The sequence below is a fragment of the Daphnia pulicaria genome, chromosome 2, assembly GCF_021234035.1.
Source record: "Daphnia pulicaria isolate SC F1-1A chromosome 2, SC_F0-13Bv2, whole genome shotgun sequence".
Lineage (NCBI taxonomy): Eukaryota > Metazoa > Arthropoda > Branchiopoda > Diplostraca > Daphniidae > Daphnia > Daphnia pulicaria.
In genome coordinates this window covers 696,476-709,559 of record NC_060914.1, presented here as the reverse complement: position 1 = coordinate 709,559, position 13,084 = coordinate 696,476, and the positions used below count along the sequence as shown (strand labels likewise).

Here is a 13,084-nt window from a genome sequence, read left to right as displayed (position 1 = left end):
TGAAATTCGGGAATCTGGAAGACCGGCTAGAAGGTGTAAAAGTTGATTTCGAAATTGTTCAGTGAGAGGAGGGATGAGAAAAAGTGTAGTCATAGCTGCGAGAGGAGAGAAAGTTAAAAGCTCACATTGCGTACGTCATGGCACCGTTTTTACAAGAAAAGGCATTGACCGGCTACAAAACTCGCAGACTATGTAAATTCCCTGTGGTTGTTATACGGTGATTCTAGAACCCAATTTGGACACGGACTTTTTTCCAGGTCATTTTTCTTACAATAAGCAAAAAGCCAATCAACAAAAAAAACAATCAACAGATTTTTATGATTGAACGTTAATTCCTGTTCTTGTGAGATTTTTCTAGAAATAACTTAACAGAAGGAATCGTAGTCATACTGTCTACGAGAATCCTGTATCCAAGCCAGCTGACCATGTAAACACAATGGCGTATGCTGTCGTCATTTTTTAAATGGTATATTCTGATGTAGACGGAACTCGATCGCCTTGATTCCGTTGCCCTTGCAGCACCATTTTTTAGTCTTTGATAATTAATTGGCATGATTTTTTTTGCAATGCATTGCTCATTCATTCACTCTAGTGTGAATGTGGTTTTGACGGAGTAATAACTCGCAAATTGCCGAGACAAATATGAATGAGAAAAAGTCGGTCGGTGAATTAATTGGTTGGCTTGCAATTGAAAATGTTTTGCCGACTTTTAATCAAATCTGTCAACTACTAGTTAGAAGTTTTTAGTGTGTGAAGGGCATTGATATAAGATAAGCCATCGTATCGGATGTCATCCAGTAATGCGGTAGGGATTTCTTGTTTCACTGCATACGGAAAAATACGACGGTAGCGCCCCAGGACTGTGTCTATAGTAAAAGCGGTTACATAATATAAACTTACCTAAAAAGTGAGACCCTGAAAACGACTCAACATGTAGGTCAAAAACGTACGGTATAGCTTCCGCAGTGTCGGTATCAGGAAGGTCACTTGCATTGATGGTGGGCTTAGCCTGGAGTTGTGCTGCCGCGACTAGCATCAAACAGGCAAAAATGAAAAGGAAGAAAAGTGCCTTTGTCAATGACGAAAACAAAAAAGGAATAAGCCATCAGGTTTTCAAATCTATTGTGCTATCCTTGTCGTTTTTGTAACACAATGTACGAAAATGGAAACTGGGATGCATGTAATAAGTTGTCCCGTCTGTGAGCCAACCAATCAATTTGTCGTTAAGCTGGTTATAGTTGAAATAGAAAGTACTGCTATCAGCTGTTTTATAATTGAGAACTTGGGGTTTTCCAAGTACTTCTCCGAGCTATTGTTCCAGAATATGTGTGCCGTAAGCTTATATATTGTTAACTAGGTTCAGTTGCTGATAATATGTTTTATACTCATTTACGCATATGATTATGACGCAGGGAAAAGGTAAAACTTTTACATGGGGAAAACCAGCCCAATTTGATTGTAGGTTAACAACAAACAAGGACGCTACAGACGCCGAGCTATAGGCTATAGGGGAGGGGGGGGGGTGGGTGGTCATTCATCTCCCGACTTTTCCGTAATGCAAATGATTTTCTTCGTCTTTCCTAGTGCTATCTACCTTTTCTACAAACAAACATGCGTTTGTACAATCACTAGAAAAAAACTTGTCTTCGCTCTCTTCAGAAACTCATCTAAATTTTCAGGACGTTCAATCCCCTAAGAACCACGGTTTTTGCGCCGGACGAAGAGAGAAAAGGAGAAAGGAGAAGAAATACAGATTTTATGAGAAAGTCGGCCATTTTTGTTTTCTTCTGCTTCTGTATAGCTGAAATAAAAAAAAAATGTTTTCAATGGATACGACAAGGAAACTTTTTTGATCTCGATATTATTTTTCGATTTTTCCTCTTGACACGGTAAACGAATTCCGGTGAACTAAATCTAGACGTTTATAGTGTGTATTTTCAATAAGCAAACATGGCAAGTCCCGTTCCAGGATACAATAGTGGTGTGGTCGATACGATTGCGGCATCAAGGTTTCCAATATAAACTCTCCGGGGCGTCTAGTCAATGGCATATGTTGACGGAGCACGACACGGATCAGCTACGAACTGACCAGTAGGCCATTACAAAATGGGAAAATTTACGGTAAGTTGGGAAATTTGGAGTAAATTTTTTTTCGTAAAAATTTCCAGTAATTTTAAATTGGTTTCAAAGACACTTTTGTATGTCATGGGGATCTTGGTGATCCTGACCTGTCACAAAGTCAACTCCGGACCGATCGGATTAGAATACGACGTTGAAGGCGATCTTAGTGCGCCATTGACGCAACGAGATGCTCGTTTCTTCGGATTTGGAAACAGAATTGCAGACTACAGCCCATACAATTACTACGGCTATGGCTACCGTCCGTTCTGGGGGAATTTTGGAGGCTATCTGGGTTTCTTTGGAAGATAGTTAACAGGAGGGAACGGCTTTGACCTCGAAAATAAATTATTTGAGAAATAATTATTTAACGAATTCTGAATAAACAACTTTTTTAATGCCTGTTGAAGGTTTTCATTTAAAGAACTAGTGTACTCATAATATAACAGAAAATATTTTGACTACAGCGTATGCATTTTTTAAAGTAAATATTACGTTGTTTATATTTATAAGTGCTACGCCGTCCTTTATGTTTTCTACTTTCAAATTTCTTTTTTCAGATTGACTCGTAGGTTATTTATGGTTTCACACGTCTTGCAAGTCACTAATCTTATATTTTTTTTAAAGATTTATCGGAGAAATTCATTCCTTTTCAGTTTTGACTCGATAATATTCCTTTAGTCGTACTGCGTGAGCTCGGATAAAACCTCCTGCATCCACCGGATCATAGCCTCCATGTTCATCCATTGAAACTAGTTCTTGGTTGTACAATGAATTTTGGCTTCGTCGTCCCAAAATTCTGACTGCATGTCAAATTTGTAATTGGTTACAGCGATAGTACAGAATGTTCTTTCAACAAACCTTGTCCTTTGAAAAGCGATACACGGACAGTCCCGTCAACACACTTCTGGGATGCATCAACGCATTGACGAACGAAATCGAATTCAGGGCTGAACCAAAATCCTGATTTTAAAATGATCTTATGTTATCGCATTAGGTTTTTTAAAGTCAATAATACTGTAGATGTACCACAGTAAACCAGGTCGGCCATTTTCTGCTGCAAATTTTGTTTAATCTTTCGAACTTCGCGGTCCATTGTCAAGGCTTCAAGATCAAGATGGGCCTGGTACAAAACAGTTCCGGCTGGGGTTTCGTAGATCCCTCGGGACTATTTTAAGACGATGTCACACTCACTTATGTATCTGAAATAGAATTTCGTTTATTTGTTTTACCTTAAGGCCAAGGAATCTGTTTTCTACTATGTCAATACGGCCGACTCCGTGTCGCCCAGCTATTTCGTTTAAACGCGTGAAAAGGGCCAACGGTTCCGTCACTACTTCGTTCGTTTCAGTGTTCCTCAAACTAACTGGGTTGCCTGAAAATAGAAGTAATAATAAAAAACCAGAAAAAATTAAGAGTTTCCTTTTTTTTTAAATTTTAACCCTTATCGAAAGTAATCTCCAAAACGGTGGGATCGTTAGGGGATGTCTCAAGAGCCGAAGTCATTTGGTACAGGGTTTCCGGAGCTTCTTGATCGGGATTCTCCAAAATCCCAGATTCATAACTTGTTTAAATAAAGCGATGAAAAGGTAAACCAATAAAAACACAATTGCTTAGGTAATGGAACAATGTTAATAAAAATATGTTAACATTTTTTATTTTATTTTTTAGTTTCGAAGAAAACCTGATATGCATTAAGTTTGCATCGCAGCTCCATGGATTTTTCGGAGTAACTGGTAGTGGGATATTGTTGGCAGCAGCAAATTCAAAAAGAGCCTGCCGGCCGGCAAATCGTGAGAAAAATTCGGGGAGGCGCCAAGGTGCGATAATCTGGAAAATCCACAAATTGTCAAATAGTAAATCCCGTTGTCATTTTTTCAAATAAGGAAAGTAAGTTGATCATGTGAGCATGATGACATGGGGAATGGAAGAAAAAAAAGAGAAAGTTGCAATGCCTGGACTGTAGGGTGGAGTGAATAGCAGGCCAGCTCAAATCGGACTTGATCGTTTCCTTTCCCGGTAGCTCCATGTGAGATGAAATTAGCATTCTCACGAATTGCTGCGCGAACGAGGCCGGAGGCGATGCAAGGACGCGCAAGACTTGTTCCCAATAGATATCGGTCTTCGTAAATCAATCCGCCTCTAATGGAAGGCCAAACGTAGTCGTCGATAAAATTTTCGCGCAAATCCTCAATTATAATCTGGAAAACGCAAAAGAAAGAGAGTGTGCCAAAAAACGAGGACAAGTTCAGCAACGAAAAAGGTATTATGTATGTGCGCAAAAAGTATCAAAGGCAATCGCCAGCTAGTGTCAATCATTTTCAAATGTCAACTTTTCTTCCGCGGATAAAACAAAAAAAAAAATAATAATCATTCATTTTCGTCCCGGTGGATCGCTCAAGCAAATTCTGCATCGCGTTAACAAACAGGTTTTGAATCGGTTCCAATACCCTTATCTTATTGGTCAAGTATGACCTGAATTTCTAACACGCATCACTAGAATTCTAAAGAATCCAAAAGGAAAATGGAAATGGGTATGCAGAGTATGCTTGACACACCTTTTTGGCTCCTAAACACATCGCTTTCGCTTCTGCGGTGCCAAAGTCTTCGTTTTGTCCTATATTAGCCTAGTAAATATTTACAAAATGTTATCATTAACAAAAATATCATGTCAACAAACAATTTTTTATTTTTTTACGTGCCGGATGTTACTTTAAACAGAAATTATCAAAGTAGAATGTAAGTTTAATTCTACATAATTACCAAATAGCAAATGACATCATATCCTTCCTGAATTAGCCAAACTAAAATGCAGGAAGTGTCTAGTCCTCCACTGTAAGCCAAGATCACACGCTCATTTTTAGACATTTCTGGAAAATGAATGCTGCTGAAGGATTGAATGTTATTGACAAACTAGAAATTTCTGAGAATTGGCGAGCTCTGTTACTGTGGTTCGTTTTCACTGAAAAATGTTACTTGCTCTGTGGAATATTTACGTCTAGTAATCAATCTACGCATGTCTCGGCTATGATAGTCGTAACTATGTTCTATTGTTTTGAAACTCAATCGAAAGACTTTGGCTCTCTGCTTTTCTTTTTTTAAATTTTACACCGCACATTATTATTTCTGCCCTGCTTACCTCTAGATTCACAATAGATACCTTTGTTTTTTATTTTTTTATCCCCACATAAGTAGTGTATTGTACAATAAACCTTTTTCTATGCATTGTTTGATCTTTCATTTGTTACTTTTCTGTTTTACGGCGTACAACTTTTTAAAAAATTTGAACATTATGGGCAACAACATAGTTTGACATACTGCTTGTAGATGGAGTTCCATGCACATTTTTGACGTCTGTGTCTGCTGTAGCTGTCCTGTCACAGCGCCTGAAAACATGTGTGAGCTCTCGTAGCTACTGTGACTAGAGACACTGTTTATGAATCTTTTGAGTAGTTGATGAGGGTGTTTTTACAGTTCTTTACAAAAAATCAGGAAAAATTTTTGCCTTGTAACTCAAAAAGTTTGAAAGTCTTAGTCACACACAAGTTGGGGTCAAATTTGTTGTATCATATATTATTGGATCAACATTAGGACCCATTCACATATTTCTATTATTTTTCAATATGAGGTAAATTTTTTGAAATGTATACTAATGCATGTTTTGTGTAGTTCAACTTTGCTAAATCTGTCTCTTTGTTTTTGTTTTGTTAATTTCTATCATTTGCTCACAACTGTTTGTGTTTCACTAACATTACAGAGAAACATGAAGATCTGCAAGAACACAAATAAAAGAATATGAATGATAAACTGAAACCCTCTAAGAGAGTCATCGTGTATGAAGAATTTTTTGATGACTGCATTGACGTTTCAGAAAATGGTAAAGTTATGCTTCCATCTCACCATTATTTTTAAATACTATTATGTTATTAGCAAGATTAATGGCAAGTTAGTTTGCATGAAAATGTCATTGATTTGGTTGAGTTGAATGAATTTCCGTTTAAAAAATTTAATTTGCATAAAGACTCTTGGTTTAGTATGCAATTCGTACCAGTTATCGATGTGTTGGAATAAGTAATAGCACCGAATCACGAAATTTTTTATCTCGGTGCTGGTACTATTACTTCAGTTTAACCACCGTCTAAATTGTCCTAGAGTCTATTACTTAGACCTGCAAATCTCGTTATCTTATCCCATTCCTGGAAAACTATTCCGTTCATTATTTTAATTACAAGCAGCCGTGTTACTGTTACCGATTTGTAGTGAGCGACGCTCTCAATGGCGTATGTAATGTATGAACCGAAAGAAAATGAAAAAGCTTCATTAAAGATTTCGCTACCCATATCCTTCCGACGCGAAGCGCTGATTAAAGTTTTACTGTTACATTCGTAAATAATATAATTTGTATTAGTATTTAACTTTGTAATCAAGAAATTGTTATATTTTGTATGTTTCTGTAGTTTGTGGTAATTCAGTTATACTTTGAATGAGTTTTTTTTTTGGGGGGGGGGGGGATTTGGTGTTAGGTCTGTCGAAAAGAAGGGTCCCCATAAGTCTGTCTAACACGAGTTCGGACTCCATCCCGGTTATTTCTGTTCAGTATTGTCTCTTTTTATTAGTATTCGACAGTCGCGTGACCACATAGCTTTTTTTTTTTTACATTTTATGATGAAATTGATCTATCCCAGTCAACCGCCCTGTACTCATCTGTGATAGTACGCGAACGTGCCTTATTCCATCCACTCGCACCTTCCCCTCGCGCGAAGCTTCCGTTCACGCGACCTCCGCATGACCAATGCGTTTATGGCCACTGCTTTTTGTGAATGTGTCAACCTTATCGTTGTGCTGACTGCTCGTTCCTATCCCCTTTCTAAAAAAAAATGCGAACTATTTTTTATTAGATGAGTATGAAAAATATTCCTAGAGTAATCCTTAGTCTTCTGGCGATTATGCAGCTGCGAATTCGTTTCCGGGTATTATGTCTATATAACTTTGCCATCAGTAAAGAACTGTGGGCTGATGTGATGCTGGTCACGCCATGTAGTCTGTCTGCTAAATCCAACCGTCTGTTGGCAGTTGCAGAGTGTTGCTCAATCCGAAAACTCGCATGCTACTGACTCATTTAACCTGCGTTGTACTGTTGCTAGAATTTTCCCAGACTTTGAAGGCCAGGGTTGGCCTTAGCTAGCACAATCGAAAGCTTTTCCCAGGGTTCACGGTGATGACGGATGAGCAGGGTACCGGCTCATTAATGAGGAGTGGGGTAGAAGCAGAAGGGTAGAGCGCGGATGGAGCCAGCAGTAACGGCCAAAATAGGAAGGGGAGATGAGCGTGCTGCACTGCACTGCTGCTGATGGTGTTTAACCTCCGTTGTTGATAAGCACCGGATGTGAAGTCACGTGGCCTGCTGTGCGATTCGCGTGCATCACCTCGTTTTAGGTTACCCTTATTATCCCAAATGAAAAAAAAAAAAAAAAAAAAAATTGTATGGACACTGCTAAGCTTTTATGTACACTAGGGAAAAAAAACTATTGCCAACGAACAAACAAACAATAAGGTGTTTTGTGTGTGTATTTTGGCGCGTTTATTGATTCATTCCGTTCGTGTTTGCAGATATTAAAGAATACAGTCAACGTTTAGGAATTGACCTTTCAGTTAATCCGACACTAGCGACCTCGGTAAGAGATTGGATCCTACAACCTCTGCCCCGCTATTGGTTTCCATGGTAATTCAATTATTTATTATTTAAAAATGTAATCAAATTGTAGTTTCATGTTCGGTGTTTTTGTTTTGGTAGTCTTGATACTCAAACGGGTCACTGGTTTTATTCAAATACCCTGAACGGCCAATCAACTTGGCATCATCCTTTGGAAGAAATCCACCGAAATTTGGCAAAAGAGTATTTTTCCTACCCAACGATTTTAGGCGCTGGTAATGTAGTATTTATGTTGCAAAGACTGAGTTGGAATTTAAATTTATTCTAGCATATTCTTGAATGTAGAAAGGGAAAATCCTGAAGGAGAATCAGCGGAACAATCCATGGAAAGTGGCTTCAGCACAAAGGGATTTGGGAGCCTCTCTTCTTCCATTTCGGGAGGCATTTCACCAGTCCGAAATCCCCTTCCTAGAGCATTAGTAAAACTTCACTTCAAAACATCAAAACAAAATTTTGCATTAATTCTCTTCCTTTTTTTTATGTAGGCACCATTAAAGCGAATTCCACCAACGGCGAATCCTTTAGGAACGCTATCAAATCCCCTCCCTACTTTTCGTTCGTCCAACTTGCACAATGAACATGTCAGAGAAGTGTCCTTTTCAACATTCAAATCCAGCGACCCAATATCTTCGCTTTTGCCTGGTGATATTCTGTTTGAAAATCGAGACCGCCCAACTACAATTGTAGCGCCTTTCAACCATTCCGTCATACCACTTTCCAGTAGTGTAATTGATTCCAAAGAAGATGATAGTCACCGTCTATCTACATCACAAGTGAAACAACCTCCACGTTACTCTTCAGCTGGAAAGAGAGCCATCAGTCCGTTAACGATTGATCAAAGTACGGGGAAAGAAGTCACTGCAAGTTCCATCTCCAAGTCTGAACAAGAGCCTTTGGTTCAGCAATCAAAGCCTAGAGTAAGTTTTACTGAGCGACTAGCAGCGAAAAAAGCATCACAGAGACTCAAAAGTAATGAGTCATCCGAATCCTGTCTCTCGAATCCAATCGAATCAGATCAAACCAGTGCCATCAATTCAGAAAAGAAACATGTTCACTTTGATTTAGAACCGAATCAATTTCGACAGTACACCCCGGAATGTTCCGAAGAAACTAAAGGGGTCGACAAATCAGAATCTTCCAGTTCAGAAGATATTCTGGACTTGGTTGGCGATCCCGAATTCTTGAAACCGCTCACTGATGTCAACTGCTATCCCACGACGTACGAAGAAAAAAGATGGGAGGTGTCTTTCACGTCGTTTGGACTGAATTCTGCGAGTGGATCGCCTGTCAAAGTTTCAACTGGGTTCGTTGATAATGAGGACACTAATGAAATGGTGACGTGTTTTAATTCTGAATACTGCCCGAGTCCCTTGCCTGTCTTTGAAAAGAGAGAAGACGTTGGCATTGAAGAAAATGAAACTGCCATACCAATTAATCATTTCCAAGACCAGGCGGAAGATGAAGCTAAAATGAATTCCCCAGTATCGGAATCGATTGTCGAGTCTAACGCTGTGCCTGAAGCACTGCCAGTAATTGAAACGGATGTGCCAACGTTTTGTGAAAATACTTCAGCCCAAGCCTTCATCTTGCCCATCCAAGATGAAATAAAGGAAAGTGACTTGACAGCCGTTAACCCATCTGAATTAGATTTGCCAGAAGTTCAAAAATCAGTTCCTTCCACAGAAGATAATGCAAAAGCAGTTCAAGAAATCAGTGTACAATCACAAATAATGTCAAAGTTAACAGTTGAACCTCAAGTAGTTGAGGACGCACAGTTTAAAAATTTGGCAACGAAAAGTCGACCTCCGAAATTAACTCGCAGCTCGACTCGTTCCGAATCGCTAGAAACATTTATTTTGCCAGAAGAATTCAACCCAAAAACCGTCCCCAAAGTCCCAGTATGTCTGGATCCATTTGAATTCGTCACACCCGAATTAAAGTCGGTCGAACCGCAAAATCATCTCGTCCAGTCAGATGGTGAGCTCAATTTGAACACAACACAAGAACCTAGTCAATTCCATTTACTACTACCTCCAGCGCCTTTCTCCCAGTTAAGTCCCCAAACTGCCATGTGTACTGAAGAAACCGTAACGAATTCCATCCATATAAAAGATGATGTAATATTGGATGCACCAAATGCAAGCGAAAAGAAGAATCCACCCCTAGAAGATTGGCTAACGATGAAGAGAGAAATGGAATCAGCATTAGAAAACGAGAAGAAAAAACTAGAAAACTGGTTCAGCACTGAAATTGCTCAAATAAAAAAGCAATTCGAAAACGAGTTAGCCAGCGAGCGTCAGAGAACGGAAAATTTGAGCAGACTAGTCGAAAATGCCAAGTCGGAGAAAGAAGAGCTGGCCAAGCGTGAAATTGTTCGTTTAGAAGAGACTTTATCCCACTTGGTAGAGGAGAAAACCCGCCAAGTTCAAACACGACTCAATAGTGAGATACTGCAGAGCAACAGTTCGTTTCTACAGCGCTTGGTCGATCGCCAAGACGCCAATGTGCAAACGGAAGAGCCGCCAATTCCGGTCAATAGCCTTCCGACGGAACCAATGGCGCCTCTGTTAAAGTGTGGTGAAATTGGAACTAGCGAATCGAATCCCTCTAAAAATGAAACGTATTCTCGTTGGGAAAGCCGAGACTCTCCACCGCCTCGGCGAGACTCGCGGATCCAATGCCAGTGCGATAGCCTCCAGAAGCAGGTGGCACGCGTTGAGCGGGAAATGCAGCTGCTCAAGCAGAAGAACTTGTCGTTCCAAAAGAATCCACCAACAAGGAAAAAGAGCACACCCGTCAAGGCTCAGCGAGAGCCTTGGTGGTTGGACACCGACGAGTCGGCGACATCGACCACGTCTTCTGTTTCCGATTGGCGTCACTCCAGAGGTAGAAGCCGGTCGATGACAAACCTGCACGCAACAGGAGATGTTTCAAGTGGGAGAAAGTCGGCACCTTTTCAACGAGCTCGCGATTTGCTTTCGAGAAGCCAAACACCTAGGAGAGCGGTAAACATTGTTCTCAAATGAAAAATATTGCGTTTACACAACTTATTTGTTTTTTCTTTTCTTTTCCTACGCTAGTGGATGGAAGATGTGTCGACCGACCATTCCATGGGTGACATACCCACTTCAGGAATAAGTAGTGCAATTTCAACTGGTGAGTGGGACACGGTACTAAGTTCCATTCAAAAAATAAGCGGCGATCTGCAGGAAGTGTGGTCTCATATTGGTCCACGTCCAAGACCGCTATCGTACCTATCGTACCAAAGTAAGATGGTGGTGTTATTTGATTCGCCAGCTGTAACAGAAACCTAATTAACAACGCATATTGAATATTTAGGTCCGCTGTGGATGCCCTCCCAGTCGTCCTCCCAGTCCTTCATCACTAATGATCGCGTGCCTCTGCACTGGTCCTTTAGTGGGTCGACAGCCGAACGTACGCAAGCGCTGAAACTCTGGTTGCAACAAAACAAAACCCAGCATTCCAAACCCCTTCTTTGACAGCCAAAAACAGTATTAACCGTCCAAGCTTTTTTCATTATTATTTTTTAAAACTATTAATAATGACCTTTTTGTTTGTTTTTTCACCAATCAAAGTCAAAATGTGTAATCAGCTTTTTATAATGGGAAAAAAATGGTCTATTAGGGATCTATTAATCATTTTCTAAATGATTCCGTAATTTGAGGTGTTAGATCCGGCGATCGAATTACCAAAAAAGAAACGAGGATAAAAGACGGTGTCTTTGTCTGGAATTTCTGTAGAATTTTCGAAAGGAAAGTGCAGTAATTTAATAAATGGCGGATAACATGGGTTGTAGAAAAAGTTCAAATTTCAATGATCTTCCGATAAAGGTGGGAAACAACTTTGACCTTTGTATATGTTCGCTTCGATTCAGCTTATAAGCAAACATAACACTGTGTGAACTTTGAAATCCGATACGCCTAGCTGGTTTATATTGAAGTTCTCCCCCCCCCCCCTACTCTTATTCATTCCCCCCTCGACGAATAGACATTTCCTCTTGGGAGTTGGGCTGGGTGGGGTGATGGAAAGAACGGAAAAATGTCGTTACTCACATACCCGTGCGACCCCGTCTAACCAATACGGACCTCCCCCTGTGGTCTTACATGCGTCTTTTACTCTAGGTGACTGGTTGAATATCCAATGAAGTTGAAAGTTATCGCCAAGAGAAATCAGAACAATAGACAGTTTGGACGCATCAACAACCTATGTTGTTACTAAGAATAGGAGATGGTACTGGGAGATAAAACGGAACTAGTGTCCTCAAAAAAAAAAGCTAGCTTTCTTTTCAGCCTCTCGTAAAAGGACGTTTTTTTCTTGAACATCAATAACGTATTTATTGTATTCTAGCCATGCAGAGCTCAGCTGGATCACTTGGGTGCTTCTTTCCTATTGATTGGCGCTTTTAAAACAACTTTCGTTTAGAAGGGAAAATGGTTCGAGCTTGGCAACTATCTTTATCTTGGCTAGCTCCGTGCAACGGTTTGATGCGCTCTGTTCAAGCTGTCATCGCAGACGAGATATGGCAAATATTAAGCGCGGCTGGAACAAAAAGAAAATATTGTTTAGTCTTTGATAGGCTGTGACGCTCAAAGACCAACGTCAATAAGTCGAATCCATTCACCAGATTATACGGCTCAATAAAACTGCGCCAGGAAATCTGTTGGGAAAGTCTTGTTTTCTCGATTCCACGCCAGCTTTTCCTGTTTGTATTGTGCAAATCTGATTGCACGTCCTCGACATAGTGATCGGGCGCAGTATGGGGCTGTCAATGACGTATAGCCCACGCGTACGTATCCCCCCGGATCGAATTGCATTCTAGTTTCACATACATCATTTATATATAGGATGCTCTCTCATCAAGTCCATCATCACACAATGGTGCTTCACATTCTTTTTTGTTAGACTTTGACGTAGTATTTATGAACCAACCTCACGCTAAGTTGTGTTTGTGCGCCAACTCTTTGCCGAAAAAGAAAAAAATCCAAATAAACAAGCCGATAGACGAGAGAGAGAAAAAAAGCAAAAGGGGATGTGACGCATGAGGTTTGGGTGTATAAGACTCATACTGCTGTGGTGGCATGATCTATAGCCACCAGTCTATGTACATGTACTGTCCCCAAGCTATCCAACTATATACTGTACCTCACGTAGTGATCACGCGTGATCTTTTGCCCAGTCTCTGGGGCCCGAGTTAAGGCCCACTCTTAACTAGGAAGTGGGCGTTGTCGGCGG

General features: G+C 40.2%; 2 protein-coding genes and 1 long non-coding RNA gene across 3 annotated transcripts; 2 read left to right on the top strand and 1 right to left on the bottom strand.

Annotated features, from left to right (window-relative positions):
* Nucleotides 1-370: 370 nt before the first annotated feature.
* Nucleotides 371-2,731, top strand: LOC124327394. Its single transcript, XR_006916083.1, has 2 exons — nt 371-2,121; nt 2,191-2,731. It is a non-coding gene; the product is annotated as an uncharacterized LOC124327394 (long non-coding RNA).
* LOC124327184 (argininosuccinate synthase-like) lies at nt 2,530-5,133 on the bottom strand. The gene is made up of 9 exons (XM_046786120.1): nt 4,882-5,133; nt 4,677-4,745; nt 4,074-4,319; nt 3,803-3,948; nt 3,561-3,682; nt 3,351-3,493; nt 3,148-3,286; nt 2,980-3,081; nt 2,530-2,921 (listed from the first exon to the last, which is right to left on the bottom strand). Exons 1-9 carry the CDS (start codon nt 4,984-4,986, stop codon nt 2,761-2,763), a joined length of 1,233 nt encoding a protein of 410 aa, XP_046642076.1. The 5' UTR covers nt 4,987-5,133; the 3' UTR covers nt 2,530-2,760.
* Nucleotides 5,134-5,388: 255 nt separating this feature from the next.
* LOC124326996 (centrosomal protein of 164 kDa-like) lies at nt 5,389-11,640 on the top strand. Its single transcript, XM_046785765.1, has 8 exons — nt 5,389-5,746; nt 5,876-5,995; nt 7,729-7,840; nt 7,913-8,046; nt 8,117-8,250; nt 8,317-10,836; nt 10,912-11,098; nt 11,171-11,640. Exons 2-8 carry the CDS (start codon nt 5,914-5,916, stop codon nt 11,329-11,331), a joined length of 3,330 nt encoding a protein of 1,109 aa, XP_046641721.1. The 5' UTR covers nt 5,389-5,746; nt 5,876-5,913; the 3' UTR covers nt 11,332-11,640.
* Nucleotides 11,641-13,084: the final 1,444 nt, after the last annotated feature.

Coding starts and splice junctions, on each gene's coding strand:
- LOC124326996 (XM_046785765.1), top strand. CDS start 5,914: ATGAATGATAAACTGAAACCCTCTAAGAGAGTCATCGTGTATGAAGAA. Junction 7,841..7,912: donor CCCCGCTATTGGTTTCCATG/GTAATTCAATTA, acceptor TTGTTTTGGTAG/TCTTGATACTCAAACGGGTC. Junction 11,099..11,170: donor ATCGTACCTATCGTACCAAA/GTAAGATGGTGG, acceptor TTGAATATTTAG/GTCCGCTGTGGATGCCCTCC.
- LOC124327184 (XM_046786120.1), bottom strand. CDS start 4,986: ATGTCTAAAAATGAGCGTGTGATCTTGGCTTACAGTGGAGGACTAGAC. Junction 3,683..3,802: donor GCAAACTTAATGCATATCAG/GTTTTCTTCGAA, acceptor TATTTAAACAAG/TTATGAATCTGGGATTTTGG. Junction 2,922..2,979: donor ATCGCTTTTCAAAGGACAAG/GTTTGTTGAAAG, acceptor TTTGACATGCAG/TCAGAATTTTGGGACGACGA.